Source organism: Triturus cristatus, chromosome 12, assembly GCF_964204655.1.
Source record: "Triturus cristatus chromosome 12, aTriCri1.1, whole genome shotgun sequence".
Classification (NCBI taxonomy): domain Eukaryota; kingdom Metazoa; phylum Chordata; class Amphibia; order Caudata; family Salamandridae; genus Triturus; species Triturus cristatus.
The window spans coordinates 50,749,023-50,768,934 of record NC_140595.1 but is presented as its reverse complement, the minus strand read 5'-3'; the positions used below and the strand labels follow the sequence as shown (position 1 = coordinate 50,768,934).

General features: G+C 50.0%; 1 protein-coding gene and 1 long non-coding RNA gene across 2 annotated transcripts in view; one reads left to right on the top strand and one right to left on the bottom strand.

Moving 5' to 3' along the window:
• Positions 1-19,912, bottom strand: part of ZFR2 (zinc finger RNA binding protein 2) — a 701,383-nt gene that overhangs the window by 137,208 nt on the left and 544,263 nt on the right. The window contains exon 16 of the mRNA XM_085639486.1: positions 6,244-6,339. Coding sequence (XP_085495612.1) covers positions 6,244-6,339 — 96 coding nt within the window. The remainder of the gene's footprint in view (positions 1-6,243; positions 6,340-19,912) is intronic.
• LOC146772425 (uncharacterized) overlaps positions 1-19,912 on the top strand; it is a 442,975-nt gene that overhangs the window by 417,856 nt on the left and 5,207 nt on the right. The gene's annotated exons all lie outside the window — the stretch shown is intronic.

The following is a 19,912-nucleotide window of genomic DNA, read 5'->3' as shown; positions in this document are numbered from 1 at the left end:
GCCACCACCTTCTTTAAAGGCTGAATGGGCGCCAAAGGTGTGAACCCTGAAGGGCTGTGCACCGGCGCCATCTCGAATCTGATGGCCAGAGGGACAAACTGTCACCGAAGACGAGCCCGCCTGTGAGGATACAGCCAGGGTACTTCCTAAGCCCAAAACCCTTTTGCAGGAAAAAATTATATTCCAGCATTTGGACAGTCACCCCAGCTCCAAGAATATTTTGGGAGGCATGGGGTAGACTCATGTTAACACTCCTCAACCTTCGGTTAGTATACAGCATCAGAGTTACGTTTTGACAGTTGGGTTCTTGGAGCCTTACTTGACGTCGTCGGAGGCGGCTAATCAATCGAACGACTACTGGACCGGTCTCTAGACTTCGGTGAAGAATGACGACACAATCATTTTTCAGAAAAGCATGCCGCCAGGAGTTTCATACGACGCTCTTTCAATGCCTTTAGCCGAAGCCGCTGGCAAGAACCGCAGTCCTTGGAGTTGTGATGTTCCCCAAGGCACCACAAACAGACAGTATGCGGATCCTGATTGACATTTGTCTATCACAAGATCTGCAGGGTTTAAACCCAGATGGCATAGTTTGAAAAAAGCACATTGTTCTCTCGACAAGACGTCGAGATGGGCCAGAAAAAACAGCCCCTAACCGCTCCGATACGCATAGCAAACATGGAAAAGAAGGAACTGATGTCGGCGCTGGTGTTATAAGGACTCCGTTGACGTCTCATCCGGTGGATGACGTAGATACGGAGTTGTGCGACGCCCTCTGCCGGCATGCAGACGTACTGTGTAATAATTTCCGGATCCAGTCTTGCGTCGGGTGGGGGTAGGGGGGTTCTTACGAGTCTAAAGTAAGGAATCTACAGCTAGAAGTCTCTATCAGATAAAAGGGTTCAGCATGTCCAATGCTACCATTCAGTCTCAAAGATCGAAGGCACAACATCTTCAAATTTTTCCTTTCGCAGAAAGGTATCGAGAGGGTGAGATCTAAGATAGGGCGAAGGCCTCCGCCCTTCTTTGGCACCAGGAAGAAGTGGGAGTAGCAACCATCTTTTACTTCTAAAGTTGGAATCGTTTATATGCCATGATGGGTCAAAAGGGCCTGCACTTCCTGTTGCAAAAGGGACAGATGGTCCTCCGTCAGATGTCCTGAGGGTGGTGAAAGGGACGGTGGATTGAAAAGGAATGGAAGGTTGTACACCCATTGGAGAATTTGCAGACCCACTGGTCCAGACTGATTGCCTGCCACCTTGGGAGAAAATGCAGGATAATGCCTCCGATAGGGTGCTGATAGGGTGCTGTATGCCAGGACACTGCAGCAGCTGGAGGGGCGGGGTGCCGAGCTGCTTGTTGCCCTTTTTGTCCACACTGTCAGTGAGATCCACAGCCCCAATCACAAAATGCTGGAAAGCTCGCTCGGCTAGCTAAGTGGCTGGTGTTGGCAGTATTGGTAACTCCGATCTTAGCCAAAGAGGGGGCAAAACTGTTAATGAAACTTTCTCACTGGGGCAGACAAAACCCAAGAACATCCTGTGGTCCTGCTATCCTTGAATCATTCAAAGGCTGGTTTTTCAAATCTTTCCTAGCAAACAGGGCGGGGGCTGACTAAGAGCATGTCCTTGAAGGAGGATTTGAACATAGGCTTGCCTCCTCCTCCGACGTCAGTGAACAAGAGTCTGGTGCAGGTCATGGCATTGGAACAGAAGTGGGGACTGAAACCAATGCAGAAGCTGGTTTGGAGCTTCCAGCTGGTGCAGAGGGCAGGCCTGCTGGCTGAAGTCCAGTTGGAGCTTTTCGCAGTCCCAGAGGGAGCTGGCAGGGTGCAAAAAAGGCATTGTAAGGCCACACGGAAAGTCTCAATCTACAAAGGTTTCGCAGATGGACATGGAAATTAAGATTGAATTGGGCGGAAACTACTCAATTGGCTCCAAAGCTGTTTGAGATCTGGATCTAGACCAAGAGGCATGGTGTTGCCCTCGGTCTTCTCAGGAGGTTGAGAGTGGCGGGAAAGGGATAAGTCCCACTTGGACTACTTGTGCATCTTTTTTGTCTTACACGATTACTTATTTTATTTATTTTATTTTTAGATTTCTAAAGCGCGTAGCTAACCGAGGGCGTCCCAGCGCTAATACTCGCCTGTCAGATCCAGGAGGGGGAATGAAAGGGGAGTGGGCAGAATGACCAGATGGAGAAGGAAAACAATTACGGGAATAACCAAGTTTTCAAGCGTTTACGGAAGGACAGCAAGTCCATTTCCGTTCGGATTGTGATGGGAAGGGCGTTCCATAGCTTAGGGGCATTGTGTGAGAAGAGACTGCCTCCTGAGCGTACTCTTCTTATTCTGGGGATGCTGGCAAGGGACAGGGTGTTTGACCTTAGCTGCCTAATGGATTGATAGGGTTTGATGAGTGGTCTCAATATGGGCGGGCCTTTGCCACGGAATATTTTATGCGTAATGCATAGGGTTTTGAAAGCAATACGTTCCTGGATTGGGAGCCAGTGAAGTGATTTCAGAGCAGGTTTCGCCGAGCATCTGGATTTTGTCCCGGTGAGGAGCCTGGCGGCTGCATTCTGGACATGCTGCAATTTATTGATAACTGAGGTTGGGGCACCTAGATATAGGGCATTTCCATAGTCCAGTCTTGAGATGATCAGACCTTGGATTAGGAGCTTTCTGGACTGAGGGGGGATTAAAGGAAGAATCTTCCTCGCAGTCCGCATAAGGCCGAAGCAGGTGCCGGCAGTATTCCTTGCTTGAGCTTTGAAGTTAAGCTCTTGGTCCAACCAAATGCCCAGGCTTTTGATTTCCTTTTTTGGGGTGGGGGGAGATCCCATACAGGGCGGCCATAAGAAAGAGATGGGAATTTTGCGAGGATCACCCAGTAGTAGGATCTCGGATTTCTCTCCATTAAGTTTAAGGCGAGAGTCTTGCATCCATTTGGATAGGCTCTGAAGGCAGGAAGCCAAGTTCTCCATGCAGTGGGCTGACTGATTTAGAGAGACGACTAGTTGTGTGTCGTCGGCGTACCTGACTACCTTTATTCCAAAAGGTGACACGATGTCTTCAAGGGGGGACATGTACACGTTGAAAAGTGTGGGGCTCAGGGAGGAGCCCTGGGGAACCCCACACTGGAGGGGAAGAGCTCTAGAGTGTACAGGTCCGTCGGCCACCTCATAGGTTCTGAGTTCCAAAAAGGATTTAAGCCAGTCCAGAGCGGAGCCAGTGACTCCTGCCCTGGAGAGACGGTGGACAAGGATGGTATGGTCCACCGTATCGAAGGCCGCACTTAGGTCCAGGAGGATCACTGCCACTGAACCTCCTGTATCCAAGATGGATCTTGCTTCTTCAATCACGGCTAGAAGGGCGGTGTCGGTGCCCTGCCCTGGTCTGAACCCTGTCTGGGAGTGGCAGAGGAGATTGTTAGACTCTAGGAAGGTGGAGAGTTGCTGGTTCACAATTTTTTCAGCCACCTTACTGATACCAGGGAGGAGAGAGATTGGCCTGAAGTTCGCCAGGTCAGAGGGGTCAAGATGGGGTTTCTTCAGAAGGGCGCGGACTATAGCTCTTTTCCAGCTAGTAGGGACGGTACCTTGTGTAAGGGAGGCATTGATAAGTTTGGTGAATAGGAGGGATATAATGGGAGCAACCAATTTTAATTTGTTCATAGGGGCTGGATCTGTAGGGGCTCCGCTCTTTACTGAGTTTAGGGTAGTGAGTAATGTCTCTGTGGATACTGGACAGAAGGCGTCAAGGTGAGGAGCGTCCGGGCAAGCAGGAGGGTGAAGAGGGTCCAGAGAGGTGGAGTGGGAGGGGAGAGTTTTTAAAATATTGGTGATTTTGGAAGAAAAAAACTCAGCTAATTGGTTACATCTGGAGCCTGAGGGGTCGGTAGCGGGTGGGGGATCTGTGGCTTTCATCAAGGAGCGGATGATCCGGTAGGTTTCTTTGGAAGAATTAGCTGCAGCGCGGATTTTACCTTCGTAATAGGTGGCCTGGGTGTTTTTTAGGCAGGTTTTATAATGTTTCATGACTGCTTTATAATCTCCTTTACTCTTTGTTTCCCAGTCCTTTCTCCAAAGGCGTTCGAGTTTTTTACAGCTCTTTCTTAGTTCGCGCAACTCGGGAGTAAACCACGGGGATTTAAAAGTTCCCTTTTTACTAGGAAGCAATTTGTTGGGAAGAGCTAGGTCGAGGGAATTAGTGATCCAAGAGCGGAATTGGTGGTCCGCCAATGTTGGATCTGGATCGAAAATAGGAGTGGAGGACAGTAATATGCCGGTCCAGACTTCAATATCTAATTTTGACCAGGGGCGGGATGGAGCCCGGCCGGGGGGGGGGGGGGGGATCTGGTTGGGCATTCCGTGGGGATCGGAAGCGTGAAGGGGATCAGGTGATGATCTGACAAGGGGATAGGAAGGGGCTCGGTTGCGATCAGTTCGGGGATGTTTGTAAAAATTGGGTCCAAGAGATGGCCCTTGATGTGGGTCGGATGTTGGTTTTTCAGAACAAAGTTAAGGGAAGTTAAGTCTTCCTTGAGGTCTCCTGCTAATTTGTCTGACGGGTCATCAAAATGGACATAGAGGTCTCCTAGAACTGTAAAGTTGGGGGAGAGACAGGCTAAGGACGTAATGGTTTCCACCAGCGAGTTGGCGAACTGACCTTGCGGTCCCGGCGGACGATATACAAGGATGCCTGAAAGTGCTTTAAGCGGAGAGAGATAGATTAAAAAATTGATGTTTTCGCAATCCTGGATCGGACTGTCTTTAAAATAGCACGATAGATGCGTTTTAAAGATGATCGCGACTCCTCCCCCAATCCCAGATGGTCTATCATGATGTTTGATTAGATACCCCGGTGGCAGTGTTTGGACGATGTCAGGGTCCGATGTTGTATTGATCCAGGTTTCTGTGAGGAACAGAACCTCAAGGTCTGTCTCTGACAGAAGTAGGTTAATTTCTGCACTGTGTTTGGGGAGGGATCTGCAATTAAGTAGGGCCATTTTAGCCCAAAGTTTTTTAGGGGGAGTGGGGGGTTTCAAGCTAAAGGAGCAATGATGACAGCTCGTTTGTCGGTCTGATAAAGAGAGCGAGTGAAGGCATGAATCCAAAGTGGGGTTCCTAAGCTGAAGGAGGTGCTTTTGCGAATAGCTGATTGTTGCTGGAGTAGGGGATGCAGGGGTCCAGGGCCCTGGGCCCGGTCTGGCGCGGACGGGCGCAGACGGGCTTACCTTAGGCGCACCTTCGGCGCGCTCGTCCGCTGCGCTTCCTGGGGGGTGTGGCCATTTATACTGGTGATTGTCGGGAGGGGCTAGCACTAGTCTGCCGACCCACTCCTCCTCCAAGATGGCGACCCACACCCGACAACAGCCCCAACTCGGCTGCGGCGGCGAAGGAAGGCGTCAGGCGCTTAGGAACCCGTGCGGCATAAATCGCAGCAGCGGGTAAGTTTAAGCAATGCAAATATATTTTAAAATGATAACAGTTAAAATTACAGAGCTTCCCCGGCTTCCGCCTCAGGTATACAGTGTAGGCAAGTAAACACGCGAGCGTGATGATGATCTGCCATGGAAAATGGACCTTCCTTTCTGCCTTGTCCAATCATGGTGAGTGTGGAGGCTTTAGGTGTTTGGATACGTAAAACTTCACTTCATAGTCCTGTATAGCCTTCAGATTCATCTGGGTCCAGGCACTGGAGTTAAGTTCTGACCCTAAGCACCAAAGGCATACCTCATGAAAATTTGTTACAGAAATCTGTTCGTCAGTCCTTACAGGCTCTGAATCCCGTAGTTTTGGGAGGGAACATTCTTGCCTTGCACACTGGAATTAAGGTAATTTTTTGGGAGAATTTGAGTCTTGTCAGAGACAAAGGAGTAGCTCTGGATGCACATTTGATGGCGCAAAAAGGAAGAAAGTGATGTTAGCACATGAGTGGCGCTTACATGAGGCTTGACGCCTCCCAGCTTCAGCGTGGAGCCACACAATGCCACTTACTGGTGTGCAGGGGTACTGCTGAAACGTTTCTGGATTCAGCCTAACGCCTGGGGAAATATTCAAAAGGTGATAAGTGTCCGTCAGAAATGTTTATGAGAGGCCCATGATGGCAAACCCACATAATACACCATGGATTAATTTACCTTCCACATGCTTTTCAAGACTCATAAAACTTACTGGTCATTAAACACATATACTTTAGACTTTGAAAAGCCTTCCTTTATGAAACATAACCTTTCTTACCCAGTCTGGAAGTGCAGACCACGATGGAACACGCTGGCAGAGGTCTCTGAGAATTCGAATAACTATCACACAGGACTGCAAGCCATTTGCTCGAGCCTGTGCAAAAGAAAATAGGAAGATTATCAGAATCTGACAGCATCAAAAGAAATAACATACTTAATTCCAGAGAAAAAGGAGTTAATCTGTCTGGTGGAGGTCAAGTGCTGAAGTGGATAGTTGTGAGGAAAACAAAATGTACCTGCCAAAAAAACAATGCTAATGAACTGGTGTGGTCACAATTTCACAAAGCAAAATGACATTTAAACCAGGAAGCTCAGCTATTGATCAAAACAAATTAGTTACCTACCAGTAACTGCAATTCTTCAGCACTGATAATTTTTTTTAGATTAACATGCTTGAATACCTCCCTGTGATCAGACCAGTATCCCTCATACACAATGTTCTAAAGCATGCATCTGCACAGAGAGCAACATTGGAAACTCGTAGACTTCTATACCAGAATGCCAGATGTAAAACATATGGTAAAAAACATTAAGTGGAGAAATTTTTAAAGGGTCTTGTTCTTCAGCCTGAGACCAAGAACAAATCTTTTCCATTTCATGCTGTATGATTCAGGACTCTTGTAATATTTTACGACAATCCTGCGGAATGTCTAAAGTTCCAAATTCTAGATCTTGAGGAGTCTGGCTGCTAAGAGCTGGGGAGTCTTAAAATTGTACTGTACGCCAGCCATGCTGGAACCCAGAAATTTTCTGCGGCTTTAATGAATGAGTGTGTTACAGCATTCGCCTTCAAAGTTTATTGTTACTAGAATGTCACCGCTCCAAATGAATGAAAGGATCTGCTGCAAACTAACAATTCTGAAGCTTTGTTTCTTTAGATATTTGTTTAGTTGTCTAAAGTCCAATACAGGGTGCTATTATCCTGATCTTTTTAATGCAAGAGAAAATCTGCAGGGAAAGACCCTTCAATCTTTGGTGTCGAGATAATACTCTGTCACACCTTTGTTAAACAATTTTAGAATTTTCCGGCATCAGTTGTTTTTAGGTGTAAGATCTGGAAGAATTAGGACAACCTACAAAGTATGACCTTTATTTACATTGCCCCAAACCTATATTTCTATAGTAATATCTTTCCATACTTGCTGAAAATGCAAAATTCTTGCACCTGCCGGTATGGACGGATGTTCTTTTGTTGCCATCTTTGGTGATAACTGCCCATCCTTATGCCTTGATTTGATCTGTTAAACAGGTTTCTCTGCCTCTGACTGTGCGAGCCTCTTGGGAGGATCCATGACTTCTTGGTGGGTGAAAATTATTGTACTGATACATTTTCATGCGGAGTCTGCTGTAACCAAAAACTGCCTTCTCTACAGTGCCCTCAAAGATCTTGTTGCATCATAAAATGCCTCAACACACTGTAAGATGTCATTCACTTTCTTTTAAAAAATAGTGACCCCAACAAAAGGCATGACAATTACTCAGGTCTGAACTTTCAGCTTGAAGGAAGTGCCTTTTAGCCATCAGTATCGAAGCATTATTACAGCACTTCCCCCTTGTTTAAATCCTAAATACAGTGAATCTACAGTCACATGTATTAAGCCAATCGGAATTTGTTTGATCTTTCCATCTGACAGCTTGTTGCTGAAAGGGGCAACATAATGCCATATCTAGCAGTATTATCTTGAGAATACTGCTACTGATTAGCAACTTTAATGGAGTTTGTAGCCAGTACATTGACTCTTCTGCATATAGAATTGATATTTCCTTGAAATCAAAAAGAAAAACATGATTGTTCAGTGACTGTGACTGTAAGGCTACGTTTTTGAGACGCTCTATTGATTAAAGCCTGGAACCTTCCAATCACATCGGGAGGGAAATCGCTGGTTTGTGGAATAGGGTTCAAGTCATCCAGAACAATGTGTTCATCCCACTCTGGGTCTCCTGTATGTTTAGGTATTTCATGAACATTATTCTCAGCCTTTGAGTATTGGCTGTCTAAGTCTTTATTAGTGTTAGGAAAAAATTTCATTTTAGCTAAACATGTCTTTATCATATTCATTGGCTGCCACAGGTTGAATTGAATCTTCAGTAGAGGTGGTGTTATTAGTGGAGGCATAGCAGATAGTATCCTGAACCAGAAGGACTGGGATTTAGAACTCTTTTATAGAAATCATACATCATGGATTGCGAAAAATCAGCGTATCCAGAGGTGCTGTCACCATTAGTGGAGTGTCAATGCGCCTGTCATCATGGTTTTGAGGCAACAAGGTTGGTTATTCATGCCTCCGTGGACGATTAATAGGTTCACCCTCCTCATACCTTATTTTTAAATCCCTAGGAGAATGCTCATGTCTCATTCATGTGGAGGTCTGTGGAAACGTTCCTCATTTTCCTCCTTTGAGAAAAAAAGACACTAAATCAGAGGGAAGGCTTCCTTCTAAGAAAATCTCACTACTTTGTCTTCCAGACAAATATTGAAGTAGTGTCTCTGGATGAGAAAGTACAGGAAAAAAGCAAGGATTAAAGAGGAATCATCAACTAAATTGGAAACCTTGCAGAAGAAACATCAACTACATTGGAGACCTTGCAGAAGAAACAGTGACTACGGACTGTGCATTAACTGCCAAAAGGTCCACTATTGATTGAAATCTCACTGACGATTAAGTTGTTAGCAAAATAGTAGATGGTGCCTATAGAATAAAGCATGATAATGTCATAGGTAGTGTCTGTCAATGTTGACACCACAGTAGTGCTCGATTATGGAATCATAGACACAGCCGATGGAGGGGCTGGAATCTGGAAAATTATGTCCTGGCATTACTGTCTGCTTCTTTGATTGTCCAGAATGTGTGTCTGATAAATAAAATAATGTCTGAGTTTTCTAATGCTGTTCTACATACAGATGCACTGCTTTAAAACACTGACAACACACGGTTATATTTTAAAGTTGTCAGATGTGAAACATCGTGACAGACTAATGAACTTCCTCTGTAATATCCAGAGCTGTAGGTGCCTGGCAGATGCGAAAACTGGGACACCACGCTAGAGAGCCATGGTGGCTGCTTTAGCTCTGGTAGAATGAGCTCTGAGGCCTTCAGGAGGTTGTTTTTTTGCCAAAGCGTAAAAGATTGTAATGCAGAGGATAACCCATCGAGAGATGGTGTTCTCCTGCACAGTACGTCCCTTCTTAGCTCCAACGTACTCCACAAAGAATTGGTCGTCCACGCGGAACACTTTGGTGCGGTTGACGTAGAACGATAATGCTCTCTTTTTGGGTCCAGACGGTAGAGACGCTCTTCTTCCTTAGAAGGATGCAGAGGAGCATAGAAGGTGGGCAAGGTGATAGACTGCCCTAGGTGGAAAGATGTCACAACGTAAGGCAAAAAAGAAGCCCTAGTGCGGAGCACTACCTTATCTGCGAAGAGAGTCAGGTAAGTTGGCTGATAAGAAAGTGCCTGCAACTCACTCACCCTCCTGGCAGACGTTATTGCCACCAAAAAGGCTGTCTCGATGGAAAGCAGCCGGAGGGGGCAATTGTGCAGTGGCTCGAATGGTGCACACATTAGATAAGTGAGGACCAAGCTACGGTCCCACTTGTGGATGATAAAAGATGAGGGGAAACAAATGTGTAGGCCCCTTCAGAAATCTATTTACGATAGAGGACTTGAACAGTGACGGCTGGTCTCTGGCAACCGTAAAAAGGCAGAAAGGGCCAAAAAGTAACCCTTTAGTATGCCTCGAGCAGAGCCCTGCTGGGCAAGAGATAGGATGAAAAGGAGGATGTCAGAAAAGGAGGCAGACAGAGGGTCAATAGACCGTTCTGTACAATATTTACAACATTTCTGCTATTGGCAGGCGTAAATCGACTTAGTGGAGGGATACCTGGCTGCCAGAATAACTTTGCATACTTAGGTAGGAAGGTTGAATGCTGTCAACTGTCGCCGCTCAATCTCCACACAAGGAGGCGGAGGGTTGACCGTTTCGGGGGGAGGACCCTCCCCTGCTTCTGCGAAAGAAGATCCTTCCAAAGGGGCAGTCTGATCGGAGGATCAAGGCTCATCTGCAGAAGCTTGGGATACCAAAACCTCCGTGCCCAGTCCGGAGCCACAAGAATTACTTGGGCCCAGCTGCTCCTGATCTTCTTGGGCACTCTGGACAGAAGTGGTATGGGCGGAAGGGAGTATAAGAGGCCTGAGCTCCACTTGAGACAAAAAGTGTCGGCGAGCGAGAGCTGCCTTGGAAACTTCAACATGCAAAACTGCTGACATTGTCCGTTCTCGAAGGAGGTGAACAGATCTAACTACGGCTCTCCCCACCGCTGAAAGAGTTCTTGAACCACCTCCGGATGGAGACTCCATTCATGAACCGCTAGGCACCGCTGGCTGAGGTTGTCAGCCTTTGAAGTAAAGCAAGGTGATCTTCCGTCAGCCGATCGTATGTAAGAGGCTTGGGGGGAAGGGTAGTCTTGAACGGGAGGGAGTAGCACCTTCAGACTATCTGTAGAACCCACCGGTCCGAGGTGATGTCCCATCAGTGGTGGTGATGGCGTATCCTGCCACCAACTGGACGCCCATGATCTGGAAAAATCGCACTATGATGATTTGGAGGCGGAGGAGGGATGGGGGTTGGTGGCCTGACCTGACCTCAGGCTGCCCTAGCCACGGGGTCGGTGCGAACCACGGCCACGCGGAGATTGAGGAACTTACCTAGTCCTCTGGCTAGGATAGGGCTAGCACAGCTGGAAGCCCCTTCCATAGCCGTGAAAGGCGGACGTAGGACGAGACGACACAGAGATGCCCAAGGACTTGGCCACAGCCCGTGATTCCTTGAAGCACAAGTTACTTACTTGTGTAACGATATATTTATAAGAGACATTAGTTAGTGATAGATTCCTTACCTTAGAACATCCCCAGGCGTCAGACCAGATCCGTAAAGCTTTTCGTCAGCAGTACCCCTGCGCGTCGGTAGGCGTCGTCGTGCGGCTCCGCGTACGTCGCTGGCATTGCAGCTGCCAAGATGATGTAGTCGGAGCTACATAGACGCGCCCACGCGGGCTGACGTCAGTTCTGTACACAACTTTTCCGTGCCAGGAACGCAGAGCCATGCCAGAGACCGACTACTGGTGCAATAGAACTAGGGCCCTGAAAGGAATGACCTGAACCCTAGAGAACAGTTCGCAGAACGGGGAGGATGGGCGGGCGATAAGGAATCTATCACTAACTAATGTCTCTTACAGATACATTGTTACACAAGTAAGTAACTTGTGCATCTGAAATAGACACAGTGATAGATTCCTTACCTTAGAATACATACCCAAGCAATATCCACCCCGGTGGTGGGTCTGCGAAGTGAGATTACACCAGAAAGTCACAGAGAACCGAACGGCCAAAGAAGTTGTATCTCCGGACTTGACTGTCAAGGCAATAGTGCTTAGTAAAAGTATGCAGCGAGGCCCAAGTGGCTACCTGACATATGTCCTGCAGGGGGACACCGCGTCCCAATGCAGTAGTAGCTGCCGTTGCCCTGGTAGAATGTGCGCGCAGCTTTACCGGAGGTTCCTTTTTCGCCAGAGAGTAACCGGCTTTAATGCACATGACGACCCAGTGTAAGATAGTCCGCTTGTGCACAGCCTGGCTTTTCTTGGCACCCACGTAGCCAACAAAGAACTAGTCATCCACCCGGAACGGTTGTGTGCGGTTGAGGTAGAATGAAAGCACACGTTTTGGGTCCAGACGGTGGAGCCTCTCTTCCTCTCCGGAAGGGTGCAGAGGTGGAAAGAAAGTAGGCAGAGTGACAGTTTGCCCCAGATGAAAGGCAATGACTACTTTTGGTAGAAAGGAGGGACGTGGCCAAGCACAACCTTGTCCGGATGAACCGCCAGGAAAGGAGGTTTGCATGAAAGAGCCTGGAATCCACTCACGCACCTGGAAGACAGTTGTCAAAACCAATAACCGTAAAGGACAGTTATGAAGAGGCTCAAAGGGAGCGCACATTAAGTATGTGAGAACCAGGTTCACGTCCCACTGAGGCATCACAAAAGGATTAGGAGGGAAAAGGTGAGTAATGCCTTTGAGAAATCTATGGACAACAGGGGACTTGAAAAGAGAAGGCTGATCAGGCAGCCTGCAAAAGGCTGAAAGAGCAGACAGGTAGCCCTTAACAGTGCCTAGAGCAGAGCCCTGCTGGGCCCAAGAGAGAAGGAACAATAGGACCTCAGAAAGAGGGGCAGAAAGGGGGGGCCACAGCTTTCGCTGTGCACCATGCCACAAATTTGTTCCACCGGCAGGCGTATACAGTTAAGTGAGGGACGCTTGGCAGCCAGAGTCACATTACAGACTTCAGGAGGCAAGTCAAATTAAATTAACTGTCGCCATTCAATTTCCACGCAAGGAGGTGGAGGCTGGACAGGTTCGGGTGGAGGACCGTCCTCTGTGGCTGCGACAGAAGATCCTGCCGAAGAGGCAGTCGGATCGGAGGATCCACGCTCATACTGAGAAGCTCGGGATACCAAACTGTTTGAGCCCAGTCCGGTGACACAAGAATAACTTGGGCCCGGTCGCGTCTGATCTTCTTCAGCACTCTGGGTAGAAGTGGTATAGGCGGAAAGGCGTACAACTGACCGCAACTCCACTTGGGACGAAAAGCGTCTCCGAGCGAGTGCCGCCTTGGAAACTCCAACGCGCGGAACTGCTGACATTGCGCGTTCTCTTCGGTGGCGAATAGATCTAACCAAGGTCCTCCCCATTGCTGAAAGAGACCTTGTGCCACCTCCGAGTGAAGACGCCATTCGTGATCCATGATGCACCGGCGGCTGAGATCGTCCGCCCCGGCGTGCACAGAACCTGCCAAGTGTTAAACCACCAGTAGAATGCCCTGGCGGTCCAGGCACGTCCAGAGCCTCCTGACATAGGGTCCACGACCCCACCCGGCCCTGCTAGTTGCAGTACCACATGGCAGTGGTACTGTCCGAGAACCCCTGCACTAATGTCCTCATGACTCAGGGAAGGAATGGTTCGAGTGCAAGCAGGATCGCCGTAAGCTCCAACAGATTGCTATGGAGCTCGGACTCCGCTGGAGACCAGAGGCCTCTCAACTCCGCCTCCCCCAAATGGCCGCCCCATCCCCGGAGGGACACATCTGTTACCACTGTGTGCTCCGGTTGGGGAAGGAAGAGGGATCTGCCGCTGACTCAACTCATAGGCCGAATGACCCGGACGTGCTGTTCGGTAAGATAAACCCGAAATCACGCCGTGTCCAGAACCGCTCCGATGAAGAGGAGCTTCCGAGAGGGAACCAGATGCGACTTCGGCACGTGGATGGAGAACCCCAGCAAATGCAGGAGGATGGCTGCAGTTTGGAGGTGTGAGACGACTGCTCGGTGCGAGCCCGCCGTAAACAGCCTGACATGCGCAGAGGAGCTGCGACCACCGCCATCACTACTGTGAACACCCGAGGGGCGCTGGTAAGGCCGAAAGGGAGCAAGGTGAACTGAAAGCGAGAGCATTTTGAACATTTCCTTCCGAAGGAAGTAAGTGACTTACCGGAGGCCTAAAAGAGGACGCAGACCCTTGTCCTTCTTTGGAATCAAGAAGTAGTGGGAATAACAACCACGACCTATCACTGGCGTCGGACCGCGCTTGACGGCCCCCTCTGGCCAAGATGGCCGGAACGACCAGCTGGAGAATCACAAGTGTGGTACGGAGGGGGCACGGCCGGAGGGGCAGTCCGGAATGGGAGGGAGTAGCCCCTTCGGACTAGCTGCAAGACCCATCTGTCCGACGTGATGGTGCGTCAGTGGGGGAGGCGATGGCGAATTGTGCCGCCCGAGGGCATTCGGTGGTCCCGAAAACCCTGGACTAGGAAGGTTTGAAGGCCGTGGTGGCAGCGGACTGACCCGGCCGCTGGCCCCATGACCCACCTCTGCGGGTCCCTTTTCAGCAGATGCGCTGAGACTGCTGCTGCACAGGCCTGCAGCTTTGAAAGGAACGTGTTTGGGCATCTTGTCCCTGCCAGGAATGGAAAGAAAGGCAGACCTCGAGGGAGTGCACATGGCGGAAAGGCCCAAGGACTGGGCCGTTGCCCGGGATTCCATAAAACGTTCCAACGTGCCATCAAGGTTGTCACCAAAGAGGCGCATGCCATCAAAGGGCATGTCCAACAAAGCATTCTGGACATCCCCTGAAAAGCCAGTGGCTCTGAGCCAGGCAGAACGGCGGACCGCCACAGTTGTGGTAATTGCCCTGCTAAGGAAATAGGCGGTATCAAGGCCACCAAGTATAGTAAACGTTGCCACATCTCTTCCCTCAGTTTAATTGCTTGGGATAGTACTGTCTGAGTATCCGTCGGACACTGAGGCAGCACCAGAGCCACTGTGTCCCACACAGAGTGGGAATAGCGGGCCAAAAGGCATGCAATATGCACTGTCCGCAGTCCCGAAGTGGCAGAGGTAAAACCTTGTTCCCAGACCGCTCAAGTTATTATTATTTTTTTTGGGTACCCTATCCGGAAGGGAATGCGCTGGGAGAAGCAGAGGCTTGGACAACCAGACTCTCTGGCGTCGGGTGTTATGTGAGGAAACTGTGGTCGCCCGGGGCCGGACGATGCAGTCGTGCCACATTCCTATCCACAGGAGTACCTGTGGGAGGCGTGGACCAGGCACCCAAGAAGACGTCTGTAAGTGCCCCCGGCCGAAACACCTTAGTCAGGAGATTGGAGCTCGAGGTTAAGAGCCTCAGCCGCCCTGCGCAACACCACAGGGAATGTACCATCCTGCTCCGTAGCCACGGAGGAAGGGGACAGTGTACTGGGATGTGGAGATAAATCCAGATCACTCAGATCCTCCACATTGGCATCCTAGTGTGGTGCATCCTCACACTAAGCTGCGAGAGGGTCCTCAGACCCCTCCCAGTCTTTGCCGTCGGCTGTTTGAGAGGCCGAAAGGGAGAAAATGTCCTTTGCCAGGCAAGAAATTGATGGACAATAGGTCAATCTAAGCTCGTCGTAGTCTGGCCGTGGAGGCAACGGCGCCATGTCCGACGCCGGGCCAGGATCCAGTGGCGGCGCCGAGGACGGAGCCAGCAGCGGCGCTGAGACCGGAGCCAGCCGGCGGCATGGAGGCCGGAGCCAGCGACGGCACCGAGGCCGGAGCCAGCGACGGCACCGAGGCCGGAACAAGCCGGCGGTGCCGAGGCCGGAGCCAACGGCGGGTCTGAGGCCTGAGCCAACGGCGCCCCAGGGTATCTTGCCGGCGTAGCAGAACCACCCAACGTTTCCACGGGGCCCGAAGGGGCAAATAAACGGCCCATGGCTGACAAGAACACCTGTATTCCTTCCGGAGTCGCGTACGGCCCCGGGGAAGGCGGGTAGGCCGCAGGCAACAACGGAGGCTCCACCGGAGCCGGTGGGGGAGTGACCACCCACCCAGTCCACCGCGTCCCGCGACCGGTGAGGGGTAGGCGAAGAGCGGCACCGCGTCTTCGACCTGGTATGGCACTTCGACTTACCTGACCCCAATGCCAACGAACAATGGTGTGGGTTCCACGACCGGCCCCTCGACTGCCCACGGGCGCGGGACCTTGAGTGGCGCGGAGCAATTGCCGGGCCACAAAGAACTGTCGGGAACGCTCCTGCAAGTCTTCGGCGCCATGGCCCGACAACTGGGGCACGTCTCAGGGTTATGGATGTGCCCGAAGCAGAAGAGACAAACGACACGCGGGTCCTCTGTCTACATGTTCCGACGGCAGTCCCTACAGGACTGAGACCTGGGCATCCCAACTGCACCAGAAGTCGAGTACTCAACAAACAAGAGAAAAAAGTCTCAGAAAACAAGTCAAAAATATGACTAGGAGTACCGCTCTCTCTCGGATCTGCGCTTGCTGGCACGGAAAAATAAAGAACTGACGTCAGCGCGCATAGGCGCATCTAAGTAGCTCTGACAACATCATCTTGGCGGCTGCAATGTCAGCGACGTACGTGGAGCCGCACGACAACGCCTACCGACGCGCAGGGGTACTGCTGACGAAAAACGTTACGGATCCGGTCTGACGCCTGGGGATGTTCTAAGATAAAGAATCTATCACTAACGTGTCTCTTACAGATGCACTCTAGAGCCGCATCTCCCCTATCTCCGAAGAGACGACATTCCATAAGAATGGCTTGGACATCCCTAGAAAAGCCACATGTTCTCAGCCAGGTGTGGCGCCTAATGGCCACCATTGAGGAAATCGCTCTGCCCAGCGAGTCTACCGTGCCAAGACCACTGCATATGGTAAACTTCGCTCATTCTCTCCTGTCTGCAACAGCTTGGGAGAGGATAGCCCAGGCCTCCTCCGGGACTTGTGGCAGTACGTGCACAACCGTATCCCATAACGAATGGGAGTAACGGCCCAAGAAGCATGGAGTGTTTACCGACCGCAATGGTAGGCTTGTAGAAGAAGATATTTTCTTGACAAAGCTATCCAGCCTTGCAGATTCGGAAGGGAACGTGCCACGAGAAGTAGGGGCTTGGACCACCAAGCTCGGGGAGGTCGGGTGAGATATGAGGAAAGTTGGGTCGCCCGGTGCAGGGCGATGGCAGCATGCGATTGTTCTATTCACATGAGCCCCTGCGCTGGGCTTGAACCAGGTGCCCAGGAAAACATCAGTCAAGGCCTCATTATATCAATCATAGGTTTGTTAAGCGCAGCTACTCAGCGAGGGGGCCTCAAGCTGGGGGGGCCACAGATTGTGTTCGGTCGAAAAACCAGGTCTTGAGGTCCTTTGAGAACTTGGATAGTGTTGGCGTCTTTCTGAGGTGGAGTGGGAGGATGTTCCATGCCTTGGCCACAAGGAAGGAGAAGGAGCATCCTCCTGTTCTGGCCTTCTTGATGCACTGCACCGTAGCAAGGGGCAGCTGGGTTAAGCGTAGGGCTCTTTGAGGTGTTGTGGAGGGCTTTGTGGGTGAGAAGCTTAAAGGTGATTCTCTTCTCGAGGGGGAGACAACGTAGTGTCCGCAGGTGTTGGGTGATGTGGCAGTGGCATGGTAGGTTGAGGACTAGTCTGGCGGAGGCGTTCTGGAGTTTGCAGGTGAGGTTCTGTTTGATTCCGGCATAGAGAGTGTTGCCTTAGAAAAACAGTCACCTACGCCCTCATCAGCAGCAGACTGGACTGTGTTCGAGGGGGATCCAATAAAAGGTCTTTCGTAGGAGTCGGAGGGTGTGGAAGCAGGAGGATGAGACAGTGTTGATTTGGCGGTGCATTTTCAGTTTGGAGTCCAGGATGATTCCGAGGTTGTGCGACTGGCAGCAAGGGTTCTGAGGTGGAGACGCCAGCCTGCTGGACCTGCATCAAGACATTGGTCTTGAACAACACAGTAGGAAGCTGCAGGCCTAAGACCTCTGCAGCCCTATGCACCACTATAGCAAAGGGAGCTCCATCCTCCTTAGCCAGGATAGGAAGGGAAAGCATGCCAGGCTTTTTTTTGGGAGGTATCCAAGCCACTGGCATCAACCAGCTCCTCACACCAGTCCATTTCTTTAGAATAAAGCGTTACTTCTAAGGTGTCCTCCGTCCGTTCCCAATCTTCCTCCAATCCTAGCCTCTCCGAATAAGGCTGAGTGTGCGACATGGAGTCCAAGGGCTGTGCCTGCGCCGGCCTCGGTGGACGCCCAGCTGGCTCCGTGTCATTAGGGACGAGAATGGGGCTGATGTTATTGGTGGGTGCGGGCGGCAATGGGAGTTGCGGCGTCGGGGAAGGTCAAGTAGTTACGGCTGGTTCCGGTCTGGATCCGGGAACGATCCACGAGAGCCATGGGTGCAGTGGCTGGAGCCGATGGCGCTTAACCTAATGGAACTCCTTCCGCTGAGCCTGTGGGGCCCGAATGCGCGCCAGCAGGGTCAGGTAGTGCAGATATGACACACATGGCGTAATAAAATTCCTTCAACTGGGCGGGGTTCGCTCCCGGTCCTGGAAAGTGGGGGGGGGGGGGGACACAGAGCTGGCCCAGCTACACGCTCTGCAGAACGCCGAGACTCCTCCGTCGGGTCACAGACAGGCTGAAGTCGAAGCACACTTCGACTTCTTGTGTTTTTTTTATTGGTGCTTCTTACCTGACCCCTTTGAGGACTTCAAATGGGAGGACGAAGACTAGAAGCGGTGCTCAGACCTTCCTTTCGACCGACAGCGGGAACGAGATCTCTGAGGCGCCAAACGCCGAGCCGCAAGCAGCTTTAGGGACCACTCCCTCAAAGCTTTAGGAGCCATGGCCCTACAGTCGGAGTATGACTTCTGGTCGTGATCACGCTCCAGGAGCCAAAGGCACACAGGTGGAGGATCCGTGACTGACATGGCAGGGTGACAGGCCCGCATAGTTTGAATCCCAAGGTCCTTTTGGACATGATGGAACCTACACACCAATGACAAAATGCCAACAAAATGTCAAAAAAAGTCTGTCAAAAAATGACAGGGGGTAGCTCTCTTCAACGGATCTGCGCTGGCTGGAGCAGAAAAAGAACTGATGGCAGCGCGCCAAGGTGGTGCCTAAATAGACGACGCCTACGCCACGCGGGGTTGACCAACACTACCTAACAGCGCACAATGATCAAGAAAAATCTTCTGGTTCCAGTATGATGCCTGGGAAGTTCAAAGGTGAGGAATCTGTGGCTAGATGTCTCTATAGGATAAACTTCCTAATATGCAACCTGTTGAAAAAAGATTTAACTTCTCTTCACTGCCTCCACTTGTTTTCGACTGCACCAACTGGGCTCTCTCTGTCCTTCAAACCAGCCCTCCTCCTTTGCAGACTCCAATCGCCAAATCCTTAGACATCATCCTGCACTCCTTTCTGAATCTTACAAGACATCCAGAAAAAGTTACAAATGTTGTCTTTTCAAACTGCCTCACAAGATAAAACCTCACTGCCAATTTGAAAATCCGTTCTGTGGGCCAAGTTATGGCAATTTCCAGACTAAACTAAGCAATCCCTTGTTGTCAGAGATTTCCCCACTGCCACCTGTCCCTTCAAAGCTATACTTTGTGCCCTGTATTGCTTAATACAGACTTAAGATTTTTCCTCACTTCTTTCAAACCATTATACACTGTTTACATATTAAGACACACATTACTCTCTAGATACCTCACACCACTTTCATGGCAATGAATCTAAATCAACTAACAAAATAAAATTATCCAGCTTCCAGTCTTACCATCTCAGGCAGACTCCTTTAGACCTGTACTATCCCCTCTACAAAGTGACAATCCAAGCTTTCTCTTCAACAGGTACTGAGATTTGCAACTCTCTTCCTCCAGGGATTCCTGAAGATTCTTGGCTACTCTTTCCGACACCAAATAAAAACTCACCTTTTCAGTAAATGTTATCACTGCAGTTGGTCAAACCAACGCTAAGACGTAAATTATTTGTAATTCTAGCTCTCCATTGTGGTGATCTTCATTGAAGTCTAAATGTTTGAACAGTCCAGCCTGTTTGAATTATCTGAAACTTTAAATACTGCTAAACACATGCAATGCAGCCTATTTAAGGTTTGATATGCTGATACTTTTTTTTATAAACCACAAATTAACAAGAAATTATCGAAGAGAAGCCCAAAATGAAAAGAGTTACTTACCATATAACTATCTGTAGCTTGTAGTGCTATGGATGCACGTTTTGCACCTGCCTGTTACCTAGTGT